This window comes from Patiria miniata, unplaced genomic scaffold (assembly GCF_015706575.1).
Source record: "Patiria miniata isolate m_02_andy unplaced genomic scaffold, ASM1570657v1 HiC_scaffold_9, whole genome shotgun sequence".
NCBI classification, from domain to species: domain Eukaryota; kingdom Metazoa; phylum Echinodermata; class Asteroidea; order Valvatida; family Asterinidae; genus Patiria; species Patiria miniata.
In genome coordinates this window covers 20,252,902-20,278,389 of record NW_024037076.1, presented here as the reverse complement: position 1 = coordinate 20,278,389, position 25,488 = coordinate 20,252,902, and the positions used below count along the sequence as shown (strand labels likewise).

The window sequence follows — 25,488 nt, the reverse complement described above, 5'->3', positions numbered from 1 at the left end:
TCGAAACGACGAACCAATAATATTAAAGGGCCCACGCAAAGTATTTTTTAATGGAATCCTTGAAAATGCACGTTTGTGTCCCATTTAACTCTCTTTCCAATTTTCGTTTTGCCATTTCAAGGGTATTTTGGTGCTCAAGTTTTCGGTTTTTATGTTAATGCCAATTTCCATATTTATGAGCAAACGTCTGATGCTATTTTAAGCAGAAACCTCAATGTTACAGGTATTTCAGCACCAACAGTTGCCAGAAGTTTGGACATTATAGGCTGTCATAAATTTTCTTTTCTCTGGTAATCAGTTGTTGTGTCAGAACATGGCAGTAAGCCAAGGAGCAAACATTTCTCACAAATGTTTTCAATGGAAAAAGTTTGGTTTCACGATTTGAACAGCCTCCTAAACTGAACAGTGTCTTCCTGAAATGACATCACAAAAACAGCGCCCTCAGTTGTACAGAAAAGCATGGACAATTTTAAATATGAAAAAAATGCACTTTTCAAATTAACCCAAAAGGGATGTCAAATAGTTTTCATACATTTAAGATAAGTAGAAAGTTGCACAAATATATACCAAAGAAAGATTCACTTCATGTACCCTTTAAAATAGCAGCGTGCGAAGGCTATTGGCGACGTTGAAATGCAAACCGAATAGTTTTGTTGCAATGGGGGTCTAAAATACGTCTGCTACACTGCCAAAACTGTGTTTAGCAATTAAACACTTTTCTAAACATTTTCTTGCTATCAGTTTGTAAACATGTTTAAATACTAAACATGTTTAGGGTCAGGATGGCTAGTGTTTAGCCATTGAACATTGATGTTTAGGAATTGGACACGTGATGTTTAGTCCTAAACATGTTTACAAAGTGATAGCAAGACTGTGTTTAATTGCTAAACACAGTTTTTAGAGTGTAGACGTGAGATAAACCCTCGTTTTTTATGCACTTTTGGGACTCCGAAACTGCGTGTCCTTATGGGAGCATGGTCCGAACACAGACTCAAAATGGCGGCGCGGATTATTGTGGACAGCCATTTAAGGTCTGATACCGGCCAGCATGAAATCAATGTCAGACTGACCTACGAACTTTCAGTTTGACCACAATTCGTCAAAGTGCATAGCAACCATTAAGATATCAGAAGCACAAGGCCGTTGCCTGTCCTCATATACACGTGTGTTATGAGGTATGGTATAATGCAAGAACAGTAATCTTCAAGACCACATTTTAACCATTGATTCACAACTACAAATTGCAAACAATTGCAAACAAAGAAGTTTTAAAACACGATATAAGTGTTATCACAATGTACAATGATATAAGTGTTATCACAATGTACGGACATACCTAAAACAAGAAGATGATTCCGGTATCTTGAATACTAAGGGCGAATGTGTGCCATTTGTCAAATATGTCAGTTGCCAACCATGCACGGTTAAATGTCCCTTTTGGCCGCGCATTCAAAATAGCGCAAAATGTTTCTAAACATAAGAATGGTCAATGCCAAACGTGCTTTGTCTCCTTCAAAAGAAGCTGAAGTAGGCCAGAAGCTTGAGGAACTAGGCTGTACTTCCCACTTACTACTGTATTTTGTGAAGAAAGGGACTTGTTTTTTAAGTTTGTCATTTGTAAGCAAAGAAACAGTCAAACTATCTTCTTTTTCCAGGCCTCTTATGATTCTTACATTTTTGGGGTTATTGTTTCTTTTGTCTTTCTTTTTAGGAATCATGGGCAATGTTACAATTGACGCCAATGGGGATAGAGAAGCCGATTACTCACTCCTTGAAATGACCGACATCGAAAACGGCGTATTCACGGTAAGACACGAATCTGGTCACGTGATCACTGAACACTAACTTGACATTTATGTTAGCGTATCTTCAAGAAATGTCGCCAATTGTTTCATCGTAAACAAACTAACGTTTCCCCTGCCGGTTGTACTCGAGCATTGTACTGAAGCAAGAGAACATATTCGTGTATACAGACCTGCAAAAATGGCGCGCTGTGGTTGAGATGCACAGCGCCACCATGTGTCTGCCCAACACCTCAAAATAATTCTCTTGCTTTACAACACTGGAGTTGTTTGTTTGTGTGTGTAGGTTGGATCGAGTGACAGTGCTCGTCAGATTTAGATGCACTGCATTGTACGATCGAAATCCTGTCGGATTTCTTTCCGCAGGACTTTTCCTCGTTATGTTTTGGGAACGGAATATGTTACCCGATCGATCTTGGTATTGTCTACATGTTGGTATTGGATTAAATCGTATTATGTATTCCATAACTGATATTTCAATTAATCACGTTCTACTTTTACTGACACACGTTGCTTTTGCGTACAGAAGTACGTGTTCTTTTGCAAATTTGCACCGAGAATGGTTAGTCCTGAAGTAGCTTTTATGCCGTGGTGGACTTTGTGCGATGTAATCAGTTCCTTCTCCATTGGGGATTATAACCAATTTCGTGCTCCTGTATTTTTATAGTGCTTTGTTGTTTTAGGTGACTTCCTATAAATTAGATCACGAGCCGATGGTCGGTTGGATGTCACGTTTCAAATTAACTTTACTTGTATTTTGTCTACTTGCAATGTAACGCATTACGATATCCGTGTACCATTGCTAATTGTTGGATGACGTTTGTTGAAAGAGTATCTCGTTTTTAAAACTGTCATTGTGGAGTCGAAAACTGTTTGGAAATCTTCAGTTTTCTTCACTCCACGCTTCCATCCGCGCCTCGGCGAGTGCGTCAAAGGGTAAATGGACGCACTCTTGTCTTTTAATATTCCAACCGCATTCTATATAACGTGTTCCGGTGCAAGATGTGCTCTTGCGCGCACATTGGCAAATTGGAGTGACCTTTCTGTAGTGTGGTGTGGCCTTTTTGTTCAGGCTGACCAAAAATAAGTGCATCCATCGATCCATGGAGGTAGGAATAGACTGCAAGGGCCCGCGCCATTGTTGGTTGATGCACATGACGTAGGTTCCCATGGGATCCCTGTTCCATTCAAAATGACCGGGGTATCGACTATACAATTAGACGAACTTAGTTGCCATGGTTACGCGTTATTTTCTATAATTCTTTGTCTTTGCCGCGAAAGGCCTTTATTATATTTTAAACAAATCTCAGTGGGTTTCATACCAAAATGAAGCATTTAACGGTTAATCTATATTGCGTTAATTTTCCGAATGCAATGCTGGTTTACCACAGTCAATTCGATATAAAATGGGAAAAGAAATAAACAAATTTGCAACAGTCAGACTGAACCTGTTTGTAACTTTTTATGTGATAATCTTATCAAGACAATTTAATCCAATATGAATATAATCCGATATGAATAAAAGCAAGACGTATTATTGTTGGATTTCCAACTTCGGGCAGATCAGTCGATTACAAAGTTGTATAATCATTGTTTTTGTGACTGACCAAATCAAGTCGTCAAGAACAAGTCAGCTCAGAAGCGTTGGACTGTAACCCCTCTGTGTTTGTGTTTGATTATTGAAATCAGGGCATTGCTGATTGACCTTCCCTATGGGAACCCTGACGCGTGTCTCTAGCGCAGTTTGCTATCAGCAGCTGAAGGCGCTTCAAAGCAAACACGAGGGGGGGGGGGGGACTGGGTGAGCCAGCACAGGCGGAATTTGCTTAGGCGGTTGAAGCACGCCGCCTGTAATGACCTCAGGTGGTCGCTTGTGCATTGTCAGGATGTCGTGTATGGCTGAAATTCGATTGGTAATGGCGCTACCACGCAAACATAGAATCGTTCTCGGTCCCACCTGGGAATAATCCGCTGTGTTATCTCGTTTTTAGGGAGATTTCCTGTTACTCAAACCCGATGGAACGCCGGCTTAGGTTTCCTTCTGCCGAGAAAATGATCTCCGCTAGGAAATGCGGTGTCGTGTATCGCAACAAGTCAAGTAGAAGACAAACACTGCTCCGCAGTTTCTCAAACCCCTTTCCCCCCGTACGGAAGTTGAAGATTATCGCCGTTGTCCGAGTAATTGTGTTGGGAAACTTGTTTACGGCAACAATTTTCCAATTACTTGTCCCTACTGCATATCCACTCATTACTACCAACCCAAAGCAATGTAATAAGGCGGAAGGCACTATCGGGTAAATAACTCCCTCCTGTTACCCGATAGCAAAAGTTATCTCGGACCACTGCGGCATCCAAGTCTGAAGTTAATAATATATCCATCGCAGATTTCCCCATAGAGTGGCTTCTTAACCGGATCACACTCTTCCTTGTCTGTCGAAGAAATTGCATTGCAGTATGCAATGAGCGAAAGGTGTGAATCGGCACCTTGAACTGTGGACAGTTGCTGGTATTAGAGCGCCATAAGTTACCGTACGTCACTCATCGAATTGCTGGCACTGGCCGAACTTGAAAGCACTGTGTATTTTCTTTTAACATCCATAGTAGAGATCAAAATTCCAAGGCTCACACAGCATGCAATTTAGTCCTCTTTTTCTTGATTTCTCAAGAATGCAAAGGAAAATTTACCGTTCTCAACGTCTTTGGCATGGGGCGGGTATGTTTCTGACATTATCATCCACATGATGAATATTACGTGGTTATTATCAAATATGCATTTGGTACTGTTTGGTTACCTAGCATCGAACTAGTTCATCGTTGATGCTGAGTTTCATTGAATTGCTTGTTCCAACCATAATGAATATGTAGGCCCCGTGCATGGTTCGTTGGAAACAATCGCATGTCATTATGATTGGTTCCACTCTTTAATGTCGCCATTTACTTTTCATTACATCGTATAAGTACAAACAGTAATCTAGAATCTCGCGTAAATAGACCTCATGTATTTTTTTCTTGATATAATTTATCAGGTACATATAATTGGCTTGTGTGGATGAACGAACTAATCCATTTTTAAGCCCTTGAAGGTGTTAGACATGGCACCTCAGATGCCCTGAAGCGCGTTTTGTTTAGAAAGAGTAGATTGGCCCGAAATGTATGAAGTGACATTGCAAGGTGTTGGCCTACCAGTTAAATTCACAGCTACGAGCAAGTTATACGTGCGACACAGTTTGTATTCGTGTTTTATGAACATGGTTACGGCGCTGTCGTGGATTTTTAATAGTCAGTGATCTGGAACCGGGAATTACATTAAAAGATTCGAACAATAAGTTTGAAAGTATTAACGGTTCCAACGTTTCAGAACCATCATGCACACCGGATGACGAATTTTCATTTTTTTTAGGGGGACGAATCATCAACCAGAAAGCTTTGGAATTTACAGTAAATTCAAGTAGGGCATATAATTTGCTGAAAACGATTTACAAAAGAATGATATCCATGGGAGGAAAATGCATTTTCTTCCAACATAGTACGTAGAATTAAAGCTTTGAACTAAATCTCTGTTAATAGAGCCTCCCTAATGATATTACAATTCGGCTTTCCATGATGTTTTCCCTAAGACCAGTCACAAAACGGTTATTGCAGGAATAGCAACTAATTATGTTCTTCGAATTCTTTGTCGATTTATAGAAATTTACGGAATGTAAAAAGCCCCGTACAAAAAATATGTCGTTCGTTATATTTCTCTTCTTGGGCAGGTGCACATTGGTTCGAATCGCACCTGGTCACTTATTCGGGTTGATTTCCTCTGCGTTCATGCAACATCGATTAAGCACTCGAGCCTTACCGGTATACCGCAAGATCTATCTTGGATTTTTATACCCGTACACCATTCAGGCGTTAATTTCGTCCTCCAGGGTCGTCGTGAAGTGGCCAGACCCATTGTTCTCAAATGGCCTCTTACCATTTTTCGCTCACGACCTTCTTCAAGATGCGGCTTGATGGAGAGCTGGAGCTATCCAAACAATTCAAAAGCGGAGCGGTAATGGGTATTGTGAGATGGCGGGGATGTCGACGCTAGCCGGTGGCCTTGATGATCCTGCAGATAAAGCAGTCTGCTTCGTGCCTTCCAAGATAGTAGTTTCTTTAAACAAAAAACCGTATACTCAAAAGCAAGCTATGTTTTTCATCCATCCCCTGTCAAAGAAACAAGGTCTTTTACCATCATCGACTCAACCGCCATGAAGTCAGTTTTAAAGCGACCATGAAATAAATTTTACCTTGAAAATATTTTTAGTACAATTGTTTCCACTTACTGTCCATCCTGTTTTCTGACGTCAGGGGACACTATTAACTGTATACACAACTCAACATCATAGGTATCCTATCCGTATGGGGGAAATGAAAAAATTGCCAACAAAAGAGGGCGCGTTTTTCCACTTGTGAGAGCCCCGTGGACGGGGCACACAGCATGTGTGTAGGCCTACTGTATTGGTTCGCGCGCGAATTACGCACGACTTTCTGAATGTGCCAAAGCTATTAGCCACAGCGTCTTCACGTGAGCGTCAGGCGTCGTCGCGCGCGAATACGTTCGAATTTAACTTGCGAATGGTTTCCCAGACTAATCCCCGCCCCCAATAACTTTTGATCATTCGAAATATGTAATGGATGGACTGGAAACCAGTCTAGGTCTCCCCTAACTCTCCTTTTCTGGCCGTTGAAGGGGTATTTATGCACGGGGTCTACCCGATGTTCCCCGAAATCCTAGGGTTAAGGTTAGGGTTACAGTTAGGGTTAGGGTATAGGATTTCGGGGAACATCGGTATTGGTGAACATATGTATTGGCGCACGGAGCCCGTAGACCGTATTGTTATAATTTAGATTGAACAACATGGGCGTCGACCGGGGGGTGCAAGGGAGGGGGAAATGCCCCACTCCACCCCACCGTTTCTGGTGAGTTTTTGCCCTGTCGAGAAAAAAATCCAGACGATTCCCAGCTCGTTCGTAGACATCAACTATCGATCAAACCAATTCATGTGTCAGGTTTTCGTGTGATATATTAGGCACATTCCGAAGTAACAATCTGTCGATTCCTCACACCGTACGGTATAGAGTTCAACATGGAGGGAAAGTACGCTATATCTTTTGCGAACTTGTTCCAATGGTGCGGGAAAAGTACAATGGCCCACGCCCTCCTCCCATATAACTCATATTTACCTTCCACCTTGTGTCAACTTGTCAAAAAATGAAAGCGATGACAGCTTACTGTTTGTGTTTGCGTAATCACCGCGTGCTGTTACCTGATTTTGTTTGCTGAACTGCGTCATTTACGCACACATCGACTTTGTTTATCTAACGTTGGCACCATGTATACATGATACGGAGTGGGCCAGTTGCTATCAATTACCAGTTTTACTCCGTGGGCCCCTAGACTGAAGAAAAATATCCAAAGACCTGGGTTGAGCGATGAAAGGTTTTGCTGGAATAGATTCCTGAAGGTGGAATTCGCGGTGGTCTATCTGCTGATTAGTGCGTGATATGTGTTTGATTTTAAAGCGGGAGGTTGTTTTGCACGCCGGGAATGAAATGGTTGCTATTCTCATAGGTTACATTTCTCTTTCAAAACATTTGAAACACTAACGTGTGAAGAAACACTAATGTGTAAAGATCCCCTTTTGAAAAGTACATAGAAATTCCAACAGATAATCGAAAGATTAAAGTGAATTGTTCTCTGGTGACAAATATCTGCAAATACTTCTGAAAACCTGAATTCAGTTAAAGGGGCATTACGGCCTGAAATCACCGAAAATTTCATGTTTTGGATTGTTAACTAATCCTATTCCAAAGGTCTGGTTGAAAGGAAACTAAGCTAACGTCTTACCGTTCCCGAGAAAAGATGAAACACCCCGCGGTTGTTTACATCGGACACAGTGGTAAACGTTGTGTGTGTGTGTGTGTGTGTGTCACATAATACACGCCACCAATACATACATGCTGTTTCTTTCACGTCCGCAGTATGCGAAGCACTAGTGCGACAGGATTCACAACTAGCGTTCATGCTGCTCGATTTTTCTGCGACAAAATAATATTGTGACCCCTGAACTTCGTTCTCGCATGAATAACACCAAAACTCCCAGTTTTTAAAGGATGGTTGTGTGGACGTTTATATTCTACTTTTAAATGCTCTTTCCAATTAATATAATTTCGTTCCAAACGCGTTTTATAGCCCAAATGGGCGCATTCCAGGCCGTAATGTCCCTTTGAAGATCCAAACTGCGTGGGACATGCACAAACACCACTTGGGGGCGCAATTGCGTCAAGTTCCACAGGGTCTAAGATGCCCATTTTAACAACGTGCACCTCGCAGCTCGGGCCTGATCGCCGATAATAGCCCTCGCCTTCGGCAACCAGACCCCTAATTTCTCCATAACACTAATATCCGAATATTCCATAAAAAATCGCATATTTTCATTCAGAATTTGGGGTTAAAGTTAACACACAATTATAGAAACAATTTGATCTGTCATTGACTGGCATTTGGTGTGTATTAAAAGACAAAAACAACATTTTTCGTTTAGAATTCCAAGTTTCAGAACAACATATGGTATAGTAAAAGTAGCCCTGCATCTGATGTGTCATGCACTGACCTGTTGTTCGTATTCGTTCTATCCCTACAGGTCGCTGGCTATTACGATGGGGTAGCTAAAAAGTACACACCTGTCCCGGGCGTGGTTATCGATTGGCCCGGGCCGACCCCGCCCAAAGATGTACCAGACTGTGGCTTCAAGGGAGAATTCTGCATCGAAGAGGAGGACAATAACCGTAAGTTACCGTTTCATTATATGCTCCTTAGAACTTGTGTTTGAGGAGAAATGCATTAAGAAAGAAGTATGAACATGCTTTCAACTGACAGTAATTCCCAGAAATAATTTTTTTTAAATACTTTGAATTCTATTTTCCGTTTCGAAGGAGAAAAAAAGTCGTGTTTTCTTTTTCTACCCATAGAGGGTATTTTTTTAATGCTGTGGACATTTTAGCTTTCATAAACAAATATTTTATTCAAATTTATGTCGTTAGAAACTCTTATAAACAGAAGCGATTTTATATTTGGGATCGAGTGTCTTTTTATGATAGTTGCCCATTACACAGCCCTACTTAAGGGCCGCTCTAGGTAAGGGCTACACAAAGAAGGGATAGAAAAGGAAAACTTTCCACAAAAATGACGTCAAGTAGACACATGAGTATTTTGCAAACTCGCATATTAAATACCCATATACTCACTTTGTATTGTTTTATTGAACAGCTACAGTCATGATCATGATGATAACAATGGCAGTAGTAGTCGTCTTGGCTGTGATAATCATTATCTATGTTGTCAGGTGAGTTGCAGTGTTATTATTTTTTTTCACTAACATAACTATAGCTGTAAAGCAGCAGAAGTAGCCATATTATCGGTTATAGTGAATGGAATGGGGAGTTTTGGCACAGAGGTGGAAGAAGCGCCCTCATGTGGGAATAGAATCGTTGAAAATAATACGCATCGCGGATTAATCTACATCATCATACGGCCCTTTGATCTTTTTTAGTGGACCGAATACAGTTGTTATATATATATTATTATAGACCTATGAGAAACCCCCAGCCACAAACAGTGTTGGTGCATTCCTGTTTGACACGACCTACCTATTGATGGAAAAAATATATCTGAAATGTTTTACTTTTAATAACGCAGCCATGTTCGAAAATTGCCTCGTTTTCAATTTAAAAGAACCTGATTTTCGTAAAACATTGTTAGGATCCGAATTCAGTTTTCACACCATCTCTAGAGGGCGCCATATAGGGATGTTTTTGTTATTATCTTGTCCAGAGTGTAATAGGCATGAACGCTTTATATGAGGAGATCAGTAGTAAGTGCAGAGCGCTGATCAGCCTACAAACCTAACCCAGAGGTGACCGTTAGGTAGGACGTGGGTGGCGTGAGTCGATTGCAAAGTGGCATGTGAGGTTAGCCTCGTGGCTTATTCGTTCTTGAAAGCGTGCCAGAAAATGCGAGTGGTTCCCGGGTTGCCAAGTTTGCTTCTACAGCCAAGTATAGTCACTTACCGTATTACATCCCTTGACTGAAATAATTTCCACGTGATTTAAAATGACTTGTTCGGTTTTCTCAAAAAAAATGTATATTTTTTTCTTTCTTTTATCCAGTTTTTTTATCGAGTCCTTCTTTTTAATGAAATAATTTTCACCTATATCTTATCCGATTCTTGGTTCTGAAGGGTTTTTTTCAAGGGAAGTCAAGTCTGAGAACCATTCTGTTAACAACTTGCGCAAGCGTATTACGGTTTGTGACTATACCTGGTTGCAGAAAAAAAAGTAATTGCACACGGGTCGGTCTCTGCTGCCCGGTAAGGTCTGGTGATAGAACTTGCTGTCACGGTTTTCTCACGGCTTCAATTGCAAATAAATGTCCCTGGTCATGTTTGCTATGTTTGACGGTCGTGCCATATTGGTTATCCTACCAAGCCCATACTGACTGTCCATTAGGTCCGATGGCAAACATGGGTTCACCAGAGCTAAGAGGTGCTAATTTCCTCCCTGTGTGGAGTGGTCCACTCTTGATGTTTGCCCGCAAGAAGGAACAAAATCACGGTCTTGTCATTTTCATGCCCTCTCACGAATTGGGGATTTATGCTATGTCGTGACTTGCCTTTTTGATTGATTTACTTGTCCTTTTATCACATTCTCACATTCGCCATCTGAGAAATGAGTTTCTTAGAGAACCCGTTTTCTCTCATTTGGAATCTTCGACTGGATTTTAAGTCTTCTGACATTCCTATCCTAGGTTATCATGCATGCATTATACGGAGAGGCCAGCAGAGACCAAACTTCTTGCAACTTTTTGTTTATTTTTCTACGTGACCATCTTCCCGCCTTGCTTAATCCTCACCGTGATGGGGAAACTCAGTTTTCGTGTCATTATGCATCACTAACACATGCATACTTCTTGACGCTTGCTCCGCTGCAATGATGAAGGTATCACTATTACAAATTTCCATTACACAATCAATCAGCGTGGTGTTACAACTGCACCTGTGTAGACCTGCAAACGAGATAGAAATGTTGTAGCACGTGAAAATATGCACAGGTGTGCAGTTGTTGTGACCAGTTAAAGGTGGTATAGGCGAGCTCTGAGGGAGGGGTATTTACCATAAGGCGAAATTGACAGTGTTGTACACTTGTACTCGTACTCGCACTCAAGTAAATTATTTCGTACTTGTACTCGTACTTGCAGTAGCGTAAATCCGTGTCGGCGAGTGGAGGGAGGGGTGTTACCAAAAATCAAAATATTGACCGGCCGTGGAAATTCGAACACCGGAGGGGGTTGCGGGATGTTGGAAACCACATGACACTAGGTGGCGCTGTTCAAGATTCAAATGTACTTCTTATGCAAAGTTGTGTGCTTACCCTTAACCTTATATCAAAACGGTGCATTAAGGCCCAAAGCTTCTGTAATATAGGCCTATGTTCTCCGTTTTTCATAACTATTTAATACATTTGGACTGTTGGAAAGTTAAAATAAAACCCCAAAACCGACATTTCGTGGTTTATCGGGGGAGGGGGGATGATCCAATGGCCAATAGAATCCCCCTATCAAAAAATATGGGAAACATCCTCCTCATCAACCCCCCCCCCCCCCCCCCCCGGATTTACGCCCTTGCGTACTTTTGCTTATAAGACCACACGTACTCGTACTCGCTTACTCGCGTACTCGTACTCATGGTAGAGTACTCGTACTCATGGTAGAGTACTCGTACTCATGGTAATAGTTAAGCTACTCGTATTCGTACACAGGGAAAGTACCCGTAGTATACATGTTGACATAGTCGTACTCTTACTTAGTGTTAAAATTGCCATGTACTCGTACTCGTATATACATGTACTTGCACTCATAAAAACGTACTCGACTAATTAACGGGTCTTGCTAATCGCTTCTCAAGGTTTGAATTAGGAAACCATTTACAAACGATTCTATGGTGGCTGAACACTATGCTTAGATGCAAGGACCGGGAAACATCTTCGTCATTGTATTGTTTTGTGTGAGGGAAAACATGAAAAGCTATTCTGTTTGCCCAAAATATATTTTTAAGTTTTGAGCGATGCTTTTTCCATGTGTCGTCTTGGCCCGCTTGTTTCATTGGTCTAAAAGGGGGGGCAGAAAATAAATGACATAATGGGAGGGGTTATAGTTCAGCTCTTTTGGCTTGAGTGTTCACTGCTTCGTGTAATCGCTTGTTGAATGTTTCCAAATTTAATCCGAAGGAACCGACAATTGATAGTTTCATTTTTGCGGGCGCCGAACGAGAAAGTTTTCTAGATCATTGTTATTTACATATTTTGTAAGCGCACATTGCAAAACTGGGATTGCATCATATATTAGCCTATTTCTTTAAGCTATATATTTCATAGAAATATCATTCGGCAATTAACAACCCCTTTTTAAAACAACACAAACATTTTGTCCGTGAAAACTCCCTCCACAAATGATTAAAGAGTACCTGTGTTGCAGTGAATTTTGTTTTTAATTCCAAACATGCATGAAATGGTCCACAAAAAAGCGCTCTCTCGTGACGGAGACCGGCAACATTGACACCTATCTCCCTGTGGAATGAAAAAGGTCCCAAAGACTCGTGAAGTAGAGATTAAGGGTGTCATGTTAGTGTGACTTTCTCTATTATTTTTATATACGCCGTAAAAGACACGACCAGTAATTTTTTTGTCAACAAAGTGGTTGAACTAATGATCTTTGGTTCATACCACGACGCCTCCAAAATCCGTACAAACAACGCCGGACTTTGTCTGGATCTCACTGCCGAGTCTCAAGTCAATTACAACCAAATTGAGTGGATATCCGGTCTATGAAACACGCAGCTTGGTAGATTAATTCAAAAAGTAAAGGCAAATCAAAGTAAAATCTAATTTTGAAGTTTACAAAAATCAAACATCTTATCCATCAGAATTATCTTTCACTGGTAAAAAAAATTATGGCATATTGTAGCAAATCGGTAAAAGAAATTTACTTGCATCTTTACTGAATTATTCATGAAAAGCTGAAATGATACTGCGTATCTAATAGTTTTAGTGAAGTACTTGCACTTCTCTGTATTTAGAGAACGCCTCGCGATCCATGGGCGAATCGGAAGTAAAGGAGAGGCCGATAAACGCATAACACTTGACGGAGACCAGACTCGCACTCGAGCCGGTAACCGTGTAGCTATCGAAAACACTCATTCGACACATGGTTGCGTTGATTTGTTTTTCTAATTGATAAGCACAGCCTCGATTAAACCCTAGAGTGGCGAGTTGTCAAACGGAGATGAAGCCAATATGAATATCAAAATTGAATTTCTGCACAATTTTAGAGAGACATGTTTGACATTTGCGCAGAATATTAAACGGAGTATAAATTCAAGACCATTGAAACAATTTGCTTGGCATATGGCGCTCCTATTAGTATTCCCACCGCTCTTGGTATCACTCTTGGTATCACTGAAAGAAAAGAAATAGGATCCGCTCGCAGTAAAAAGGATATGGCACACATATTTAACTAATGTATATAATTTTTGGCTCCGGTTCGAAATATGTTTACGAATTTTGTAGCTTTTTGAGTTGATTTCAGATAATGACAAATGATGAAATTTAATAATTGATGTTTTAGCAAGTGGCGGTGGCAGTTGAATTCTCACAGTTGACGGACTTCTATATTCATTCGACCAAAAGATTTATTAGACTACTCCAGTTTTCTTTATTTATGTGTTGTGTTTCCAATGTTGTCAACATTGATAGTGGACAGTATTTTTTTCAGAAAAATCTAAACCAGATCATAGTTGCATGTGAAGCGTAAAATGTTACGCTCAGCGTCATAGTTGTGATGAGCTAGCGATATTTAATAACCTACACGTATTTCATCAGCTTGATATCAAGTCGAGATACCTACTTTAAACGTGCCGCGATCCATTAAAAAAGAAGGATTATGTTGCACTTGGTCGGCATGTGGGGAAATAACCGGGATAACCAATGTTCTGAGTACTGAGACCCCTCACTGAAATAGCTCGTTTGATGTAAAAGCCCTCGTCGGTGTAACACTATCATGAATATTATAAACCTGTTTTATTACATACATCTCCAATGAATTATTGCCTGATGCACGACTATGTATATCTGCAGATCTTCTCAGGTTCTACTCCATATCAGCCTCGTTCTTATAGAGAGAGCATCGTGGTGTAGCGCAATGGCTGACGCCATGGGGACGAGGTTGCAATAGACTATTTCGGGGATACCGCCATCTTAGCTTTATCTCAATGGGTACGTTCGAATAGCTTACGCGTGTAAGTAAAACTTACACGAGAGCGTTCGGTTAGCATCACGTGATAGGCCTACTCATGGCTGCCCCGATGTCAACCACCAGTGCCCCAGCTCGCAAGCGGGTCTTCTGTGGATGCCTGTGTGTATTGGCGTAGCTGGACGAGTTCGTGCACGAACTCGTCGTGGCTAGATTGAAAATGGCGGGAACTTGAATTTATTACGAAGAAAATACAAATGTAAAGAGATTTGTGACTCAAACGTGATACAACTTACGTTCACGTGATGGACAGATATATGGACGTTTTTTTAATAATTCAGAGCATACCTTCCGATTCTAGCAATTTTTGATCTGGTTGCAATGATAAAACTAATTGCGTTTTACCAGCGGAGCAGACGACAATATGCGGGGCGTGTTAACATTTTAAAGTCCCGCAACCTAGTAACCTTTGACCTTAATTTTCCCAGAATCCCAGGCGAATACACTGCAACGTTCGATTAGCCTCATTTCGTGGCTTCCCCGAGTGCAAACCCCGTGTATACAAGTGGTGTATTATCTACTCGAATGCACCCATTGTGTTTTGTTGTCACGTGGTGTCTCACGTGGTATCTCTTTGGGCGCAAGCATTGATCATTGCTGTGGCGTGTCAGCTACGTTGAAAGCACGAGTTAACAAAATACTTGCCCCTGAAAGCTTGGATCACCTGCAACATAATCCAAGATGGCAGTAGGCTAGGCTATATCCATGAAACGGTCTATGTACTTTAATAAGTCTATTTTACTAGTAAACAGTTACATACCGCTTACTTAACTAGTTTATTTACAGACCTTTTCACACTTGAAAAAATATACATCTGGTGGGTGACTCCAGGGCGACACAGGGATGAAAATAAGCCACAATTCTTATTTGAAATTCTCACTCCCGTGCCACCCCGAGCCGCCCCCGAGATTGCTCTTTCCCCAGTGCGAGTTCACCCCTGCTCGAGACCAGGTTCGAAAAGTTTATCCGGTGACACACTTTCCCTGGGGCGAGAAATGTAGTGTGAAATGAGTAGGGGTGAGTTCGCCCAGGGGCAAGCATCTGAGGGTTAAAATAGACTCTGAAGTTTAATGTAATTGCAACAATTCATCTGAAAATAAGCATACATTGTGTACAATGAACGCTTTATTTGCGACTTTTTTACTGACGCAAATCCAACCAACAGCTCGTAATACTGGACGGCAAGGTGTAACAAATCAAATAAAAACGTCGGTTAAATTTGACTTAATTGTTTTGACATGAAAACGTACACAGGGTTTTACTCCTTTCGCTTCTAATTTGGATAAGTAATATTGAAATGTATTCAGCCTCATTCCCATTTTCTCTGCATCGGAGACCACAAACATCTCGCGAGATTCATGTTTACGATAAACAAAAAATGCACGCGTAGTGATATGCTTCCCGGTACTGGAACTAGGTAGTTTATGCTTAAATGGTGAGGAAATGTATCAGTTTAAACGATACAATTCAATAAAATAAAACATTTTAAAAGCGAAATGTCTCAAATTTAAATTGCTAAAATAAAATTTGGATATTTTTAAAAAAGACTACGTGCTTATTCGATATATTATCGGTTTTATGACGTCATTTTAACGGTCCGTAGCACGCACGATGAAGCACGTGTGGAAATAGGCTCAACGTGCATGTGAGTCCACCATTTAAACATTTGAGGATTTGATGAGGCAATTTTTGTGGATTTTTTTTTTGTGTGTGTTTTCAAAAATATCGGAATTTGGCAATGAAGAGCGTAGCATTTGTCATGTACGTTTCGGTATAGGCTGCCCCGGGTTGAAGACTTCGAGTGTGAATCCTTCTTGCAAATCCCCGGGGCGAACTCGCCTCAGGGCGAGACAAAAAACACGGTTTGCGCAAAACAAGTCTGAAACAAGGCGGGGTTGAAACCGAGGATGAAAAATCGAGAGTCACCCGGGGTAGTACCGGGGCGGCCCTTGGGCGAGTTCGCCCCGGGCGCCCCGGGCATGGATGCTCTAGTGTGAAGAGGCCTTGTACAAATTCAACACGCATCGCTCCGCTCATGCTAGAATTGATCTTCCCCTGCGGTGATCGTTGGCTTTATATGTGTTCTACACTCTCTCATTTCCTTCAGACACTTATATTCAAGCCTTCCTCTCCTCTGCAGGATGTACGAGGTTAAATTTCTTCCAAATTGTTTTATGTGCCGCCCATCGAAATGTGCCATACCGTCATAAAACCTGATACTGAACCTCTGCCGGCGTTTGGTAATAACCCAAACTAAAATCATGACTGCGCGCCATAGTAAATCAAAGGGAACCTTGAAGCTTGTAGAGATACCAAAAGTCGCTAGAATTACTCAATTCCCTCCGGGGATTCAACTTGCAGAAGCCATAACATGCAATCTAGTACCTTGACTTCTGCTATAAATGAAGTTATTGGGGACACATGCGGGATGACAACTCAAGAGCCTTTTTTTCGCCGTAAAGGCGTCTCTTGGGAAATCAGTTCTGCACTCTTCATCCCGAGTGGTTTATCGAATAAATTCAGGACAATTTAGTGTCCGTTCCATGGACAAGCAGACTAAATTGTGTACGCCCCTCTGGAAAATCAACCTTCACAAACATGCTTAGTGATCCCAGAAAACGACTTTCATATTTCGGTCCGCAGGCTTGAAAAAAATCCTGTGGTATACCTCTACCTAAGAGTTCCCAACCTAAAAAAATTGTCATCTTCCTCCATCCCAGTACTGATTCACTAACTTTATATTTAAAAAAAAAATAGTGCATTATCCACTACATGCTATTCCGTATCACGCATATTATACTTGGCGTGCTTTAAAAAAGACTTTTGTATCAAAATTTGAAATTGATTTTGCCCAACATCGTAATGAAGGTTTGGGTATAATAAAGATAAATCACCACAAATCTTTTCTTTTTCTCTCTCTCGTTTCCAGAAAGTACAGACTAGAAATGGAGTTGGCCAACATGGTTTGGAAGATCAAGTGGGAAGACATCACCTTTAACAACAAGATGGACAAACAGCGGAAACTTACGGGCAGCCGGCTGAGCCTTGGTTCGGTAGGTTACCAGGGAAATGGTTGTGTGAAATCGATAACAGCAGCCTAGGTCAGTTGGCTGGTAGTACTGTCAAATTATTCAAAAATACCCAGGCAAAGGTTTTAAATCACATCTGTCAACTGTCTACCAAAAAGAGGCATTTTATCATTCGGGGCCAAGGTAATACGGAAACTAACCATTTCTATTTTAATATTCAGCTATTTCCCATTTACATTGGCCTGTAATCAATTACATACTTTTCTGTTAATCAGTTATGCTTTTCATTTAAGTTTCTGTCGGTCGTAAATCAAGCATAAATTAATTTTCCTGGTACCCATCGGCATCTAAGGGCGCTGGTAACCGTTGATCCATTCACAATATTGTGTAAAGGAAACACATGCGATACAAAGCATTGTGGGTACCCACAACCATTGGCGTCGGCTCGACATGAAATATGTCCCCTTGGGTAATGATTTAAAAAATCATTCACTGAAGGTCAAATAATTCAGAGATATTTAGCACCCATGTTTAGGATATATAGTTCGAGGTAAACGAAGTTAAACGCGCAAACGTGTGAGTTGACCAATTAGAGCATCGAACGAGGCGTCCCTGTACTATAATTCCGAGATCCGTGTGAACTCGTAGTTCCACGGCTAATACAATTCTCACTTAACACGTATATCAACTGCAGAGGGCGCTTTTAATTTCTCACAGCCAGCGCGGGCGAGACCGAACGTTAGACATTAACTCAGTGATATTGGATTGCTCGGGCTAAACAGCTTCTCCATCAATGTCATTGGAAACAACTACCTGCTCTGCGATATTGGTCGTTAGAGAATTGGAGTCATCAATCGAGAATGTTGCCAGGTCCATTAATTTTCACAAATTGGGATTCTTGTAAGTGGGCCTACTCATCTTCTTGTCTGGAAGCCAACGTTTTTTTGGGGTGATATTGATAAATTCAATTGAGGTCTACTTTACGCATTAATTGCATAGTGAAATACACACTTGAAACCATGCATCCGTGAAGAACAAGCGTAAGTTAAGTTATATCACAAAATATCACGTTGTAATAGTGTATATATAATTGGAATATACAAACGACCGTAGATCATAACATCAGGACACTTAATATAAACAAAACACATTCGCACAAAACAGACACAAGATTTATGTCACTTTATGTTCTCATCGCATCGATAATAGTCACAGTGATCGTTAATAACATCAAGACAAGACAAGGCGACTATGTCTCTCCTTGAACCGTGATTTTCAATTAGGCGAGCTGTAATATCATCCACTAGCCCGCAACTGCCGTGCCTCGCATAATATCCTAAATCTTACCGCTATACGCGGATGGCAAGAATTTTGCGTATGAAGGTCGCGTTCCGTTCATTGCTAATTCCTACCGGCCGTGGTCGCACATTGTTCACCTGAAATAACACTCGTGATTCCGGGCGGTCGCGAGCTGTTAACTGAATTTGTGAGCCCTTTGCTGTTATTATATACGGAGCATGTTAAAGAATGCACTTAATACATACGTCGGTAAACTGTGTCTCTCTACCTTTAGGCGAAGTTGTTCTCATTAATTCATGACTGAAGGTATAGCAGTACTTGATCTCACAGGACCATCAAAATGTACGATTTGTTTCTTGATAGAAAATCATGGTAGGCCTATAGGGTTTCTCCCTTTTGACGTCACCGACAGCCATCTTGGGTTGCAAGGTTCTATGAAAATGCATGACAAAGCTTTGAATTCTTCTATGCAAGTGGGCCAAGTCATCATACCAAATAGGTTGAAAGAAAAGTCCCAACAAATTAGCTTCTACGGAGAAATCTCTCCATTGCTAAATATCTGTCCTCTCATTGAACGCGGTTAACGGCGGTTTTAACCGAAACAAGGAACAGAGAAAAGGCTCATTAGGAACGAAGCAAACGATGTATATTTAACTGTGTTTTGTGAGTGCTAACTTGAAACTGTGAAATTGAAACTCTTAGTGGTCCATTTCTCCGGTGATACTTCCTTACATAGTTGAGTTTAATTTCATTTGACGGTGATATTTTTTAGAATAGTTTCGGTTCGAAAATAGCAATATGAATAAGCAAACAACGGTTCCAAATATGGACTTGATGACGTAGCATTCAAAACTAAACGGGAAGCTCTGACGAAAATAGATAACTGCCATTATGGAAATGGCAAAAACGGTTTGTTTGATTTTTTGATGTTTTCGTTAATGCAATGGATTTTTGGGTTGCCACAATTTCAAGTAAACACCACTTTTTGAAATTGGCGTCACTGATCAAGGTATGAATAACAAAGGCGTGCAGGGAGTAGAGGCATGTGCTAGATTCTCCAATTACCACTAATCATTGTATATTTAAACCCTTTTCTCTACACTTGTCTCGAAGATTCCTGAGTTCGTGAGCATGGTATTACGCAGAGAGATAAAAGTTAGCAACGGTTCTGTAATCGAGCCATTAAGCTTTCACGCCATTGCTTGTCCATACCACCATCTTTGGTGTGATTCATAACTCCAATGTCGGCCCGCAGCTGTCTGTCTGTCTGTAATTTCAGACCCACCTAAAAAAAAAAAATGCCCGATCAGTGGTAAATCAATATCCGTACATGAAACAGCCGTTGGGGAGGCAGCGCTGAAACACCGCTGCATCCAGGGCTACTTCTGTTGATGATACTGAATGATGGTGAGCTACAGCACATTGGGAGACATGTTCTGTGGCCACCAGGCGGAAATGAGCACTGACATGCGGTAACAAGCAGCGCTACATCTCGTATTTGTTAAGGATAATGCATTTCCCGTATAGCCTTTCTAATATCTCTTTACGTTTACCCCTGAAATCGTCAATTTTAAAGAGACTTGTACCCAGGGGGGGAGTAAAACATGTGTAGATGCCCTCTGAAGAAAGACCTTCATGCTCGTTCTCGTTGTGAAAACTCATATTTTTTGTTTGGTTATGTGGTGATCCATGACTATCTCAATTGAAGTGATGCCTATTCCTAAATATAGGTTCTCAACTCTGGCTTTTTGCTCATTAAGATTACAAGTACATTGAATATGCCGCAGCCTTTTGTATATGAGTTCAATGCGCAGTACAATGCCGCAGTGACTAGTTTAAAATAAAACACTGCAGCACACTGTAGAGTTGCCTTCGAGTTTTACCTTTGTCTTAGAATCGAAAGACCAGGTCCTTCCGGTAAATGCTTGGCTTTTATGCATCCAGGAGAATCTTCAAAGGAAAGACATGCACAATCACTGCCTACCCTTAGTTGCCTGAAACAAGATATTTTATCACGAAGCGAATTCGTGAATTAAACAATTATTCTTATTTAAGATTATAATGTATTATGCTGACGAAAATATCCGCGAAATGAATATTATTTATGCATTCACCTCTAAAAGCCCGCAGGGAATGTAACCATCTTGCCCTGTGTCTTGGCGGGAATTTATCCCGTGCACATTAGTGGGACAAGAATGGTTCCCATGCAAAATTCAAAGCCTTGGGATTTCGTTGAGTTCGGTCGTCGATCGATACGCACGTGTAAGGCATTTGATACGGCGTTTTACCTTAAAGGGCACCGGTATCGCTGTATCGTGAAATTGCCGCCCATTCAGGATTTGTGTAACATCATCCCAGCCTCAACAGAGTTGTGCTTTTGTTCACAACACTTCGATAGCAGCTGTTTGTGACATATAATGACGGTTTTGCAGCCCTGAAATGAATCTGGCCTTATTGTAAAGTAGGCTAAATAGCGTAACGGCTGAGTTGTGTAAATTAACATCATTTAAATCACATTTTTTTGCACTAAACACGTATTTCTTATCATTTTATAGTGAATCTGACAAGGTAATAGAAAGTTCGGATTAAAAGTAACTGATCTTTTTTTAATGTCCTTTTTCAGGGTGAGTCTGGACAAAGCGTATGGGGAGGAAATCAACAAATCTTTACAGTTACTGGTTACTACAAGGTGAGCTCGAGGTTGTAGTTAGCTGTACATCTTGAAATCGTACATCGAATCGCAATATTGAACATTGCCCCTACACTAATTCAATTTTTTAGTATCTCTCAGTTGCACGTACTTGTTTGCATTTCAACGTGATCTGATGGCGTCGCACAAAGTGCGAATGGGCTACAGTACTGATAAGGTTATCTAACTGGACAAATCAGTGAACTCAATTTAAACTCCACAAAAGCAGCGGTCATGCACATCTACACTCTACGCCAATATATATTTTTTTCAGAAAATGGAATATCACAACATTATTGTGATGGCAGTCGTGTATGTTGCCAACCTCTGGGATTACAGTATATCAGAATGTTAGGCCTATACTTTTTTGAGGTCGCAAGACACCGACGCCATTTTGGACATCCGTGTGCAATTGTGCGTGTCCCATTCACTTAACCGTGGCTTCTCAATGGTTGCCACTACCTAATGGTGATCCCATAGGAGACACAGTACTTATCTATTGGGGAGTAAAACCGTGAAGTGTTTCGTGCGTCATAGTTAAGTAAAGCAGCAGAGCTCCCGACCCGATTCTGTCTGATTTAATATTTAACCGCACGACCTGATTTTCGCACCATTGTGACAGAATACTTGGCTTTTCCCAAAGTTAAAAAAACTGGGTCTTGCTAATTGAATTCTCAAGGCAATTAAAGAGCAAAATTAAAAAGTGGAGTACCATAAATTATACCGTAATTGTTACCGCAGCGTGTAATGGCCCTTAGCCTATGAATTAATAACACCTAACCCCAAGGGTTGACCTGGAATGAGGGGAGAAAACTCACTGTCCTAAATAAAACCAGAATTATTTGCATTGCCGCGTTTTGTTGTTGGTTTAATCGATTCAGTAGTAAGTGGTCGCCTTTCGTTCTCTATCTGAACTCATTTGGGAACAGGCTGTCAATGTTACCAAAACCGCAGAAACGACTGGGAATTTGTCCTCTTCCTTTGAATAAGGAACGCATATTGGAAAATAGTGTCCTCACTATACGACGCAAAACTTTAAATGAATTTTTCTTCGAACAACTTTCAGGAAACTGTCGTCAGTATAATATAGTTATATAAAATGGTCTATAAAAAGAATGGGATTAAATCGCCCAAGATTAGGTATCGGATATGAGATCGCGTCCACAAATGCATTACCAGACGTGGAACCTTCGTCGCAATATATAGAGGGCAAAGGGTCCTTTTACATAATCCCAAATGTCAGAGATAATATCTCTGCGAAGATATGCATTAAATCATTCTCCATCTTCCTTTTGTGCTTCTGTAAAATTACAAGGGGGAATTTAGGCTCTTGCAAATCGAGGGAGTGGGTATGGGGAAACGGGAAGTCGAACAACTTCTATCTCTTGACCCAGTTTTTGCGTCCTACCCGCAGGGAAACATCATAGCAATCAAGAAGGTCAACAGAATCCGAGTGGAGCTGACACGAAACGTTCTGATTGACTTCAAGCATGTAAGTCGGCCCCAACAGTCAAGGGGGGGGGAGGTCCTCTGAAAACTCGCCTAAGGAGATGTCCTGATGAGGGGCAATTCGCTTCTTGTAAGGAGCTGAGAAGGGCTCCGTATGCAAACAGTGACTGAATCCCCGGGTCAAGATATTCGGGATTTACATGGACAGACATTCTGGCTTTGGTTACTGAATCAATGTTGGGGGGGGGGGGAGTTCATATTATCTGTGTTTCGTTAATGGCTCTCAGTAGGTCAGCGCCATCGTGGTGTGCTTCCTCACCCCATCCTGATGTTGGGTACACAAATTCACGTATTCTCACTGGTAATCATAATGTTATTCTTCACAATACAATTGAGACCGCATATATATGCTATTTTGGGAAAGAATTGGAGAGGGGTCCTATGTGTTTACAACGAAGCAGTGGATGTTTCCCTCATGATCTGAAGCTTAGAACAAACAGCAAGATAATTTATTAAAGGGGTGTATGAAAGAAGTAGGAACCATACTGTACGCGAGCAGCTTTAATAAACCATAATTGTTTGTAGTATTTCATTTTTTAAAGTAGTATATTTCCGAGACTGTATCATTTTTTACCATTAATAACAATTAATTGTTTTTGATTTTTTCCTCTCTTCTTTGCCATTATTTGCAATTGTCATTTCAATCCCATTATCAACCAATTGGTTTCAGATGCGGGACATTTCTCACGATCACGTGACGAAGTTTATCGGTGCCTGCATCGACCCACCAAACATCAGCGTGATGACTGAGTACTGCCCCAAGGGCAGTTTGCAGGTGAGTCTGGCCCCCGTCTTCACATACGTGACCAGACTGATTTATGTGGCGTTGTTTTTAACAATTAAAGTAGACTCAGCAAGAAAATCTGGTCATAGGTCATTGTAAAAACTTATCCCAGCTCGGCCTCCGTATGATACCACGTCCATCGCCTGAAGGCGCAAAATTCAAACCTATCATTCTGAAATTAAAAAATAAATAGCAATTAAACCAAATACAACCAATACTGTTTGTTAAAAAATACACATTTTGTTTGTTTATAATTTTTTTTAAATAAGTGCACTCAGTAAAAAAAAAAAAAAACTTCGGTGTGTATTGTTATGGAAATGTAGCACGGGGGTGCAGACTTTAACTTATACAGTCAATAAGCTATCCATGAAGCCCTTTCATATTAACAGAAAACAAATGCCTTGATGCTTTGTGTGATTTTACTTCCAAACATTAGCGCCAACTGCCCCACAATTAAATTAGTAACCTCAACGTATAGGAGGCCAGTGGGGGGCTGGATGTTAGAGTGGGGGGACGCCTAATTTCTGTTAAACCCGTTGGCTACTTATAGACTAACAAATTTCCAGTGGCGCCCCTCTCCACCCCCACCTTCCTTCCCCCCTCCCCACCCTCTGCCCCAGCTACGCTGCTTACTTCATGACCATCTGTAAAGTTGTCTGGTCATGGAAAATAGACCTAAGACCTAATGACGTGTGGCTTTGTTTACATATGCACTTTCCTATGGGAGCGAAGTTGGGACGCCAGACGAGGTAGGGACTGTCTACTACATAGAAAAGCGATCATGTAAACAAAGCGTGACGTCATTAGGTTTCAGGCCTTTTGAGGGTGAAAACAAAGTGAACGATGAATACGTGAAACCATGCATGCAAGTATTAAAATGCAAGGTCTGTTATTTCTGAGTAAAATGGGGCGGTACTGGATGCCGCTTAATACGCGCTGCAAAAGTTTTGGACCTTAAAAGCGGAACATCCATTGAGCTCTGGACAGTGGTGTACATGTACATTGTCAAGGACTAAAGGATGTTATTGCCTTATATACCAGAACTATGATTTATACTCCATGTTGAGATTGAATCAGTATCATAACTCTTTTTGGTGTGAACTCGTACCACATTATATATCATCCAACAAGGAATTCAAACGTTGTTCAGTGCGCCACCTAGAGGTCGCCAAGGACAGTCATTTTCGCAGTGCATTGTGGGCGACGGTCGACAAATTTGCTGCGCGGGACACTTAAAATTGTTAGTTTGTCCCGTCAGTAGGTTCGTAGGCGTATGATTCAAGTATCTACTCTCCTTTTCTTTTCTGTTTATCAAGATATGGTGTTTTGTGAGGCGGTAGAATGCTTTGTCTCGATCTATCAAACATTTTCAAGTTGTCTACTGAGTTTCGTTCAAATCGCAGCAAGTCGGCCATTTTTTTGTCGACCGAAAACTTGAAAAATGGACTCTCTGTTGAAATTCTTGGTGGCGCACTGTATTGGGAATCGCCCGTATTTAAACCTCTGGTTCCCTCATTTTTCCAATCCAAGACGTATCAGTAATCTTCCCTCTTCATCATTATGTTTAGTTTTTAATTTCCTGATTTTTTTCTATGCACTTCCCTTTCTTTCGGAATTGTCATTGTTAATTTTAAAAAAAAATTACCTTGTGTTCTTGGAATGCAAAGAAGACACGTCCAAATACTGGGGCAATTAAAATCGAATCTCACATGACGTGTCCATTTGCCTTTGGGTTTGATTTCATGCACTGTTTGTCAGCAGAGTGGGATTTGAATATTTATATCGACGGGGAGCGAATTCCAACACGTCTTTGTTGCAGTCTCGATGCAAATCTCAATGGACAGGTGGTCTTTGATAAGCCGCCATTGATGTTGCAGCCGGCTTGACATTCGTATCAGACAAACATTTTTCGATCAATAGATATGCAATTTTTCAGCAGGCGTTGCACCGGCATTGTACTAGCATAAGCTCAACTAAAACTT

General features: G+C 41.0%; 1 protein-coding gene across 1 annotated transcript in view; it reads left to right on the top strand.

Annotated features, from left to right (window-relative positions):
• LOC119721030 (atrial natriuretic peptide receptor 1-like) overlaps nt 1–25,488 on the top strand; it is a 92,257-nt gene that overhangs the window by 19,092 nt on the left and 47,677 nt on the right. The window contains exons 3-9 of the mRNA XM_038190898.1: nt 1,712–1,806; nt 8,477–8,621; nt 9,103–9,178; nt 17,126–17,249; nt 21,148–21,213; nt 22,628–22,705; nt 23,393–23,497. Of these exons, the coding sequence (XP_038046826.1) occupies nt 1,712–1,806; nt 8,477–8,621; nt 9,103–9,178; nt 17,126–17,249; nt 21,148–21,213; nt 22,628–22,705; nt 23,393–23,497 (689 nt within the window). The remainder of the gene's footprint in view (nt 1–1,711; nt 1,807–8,476; nt 8,622–9,102; nt 9,179–17,125; nt 17,250–21,147; nt 21,214–22,627; nt 22,706–23,392; nt 23,498–25,488) is intronic.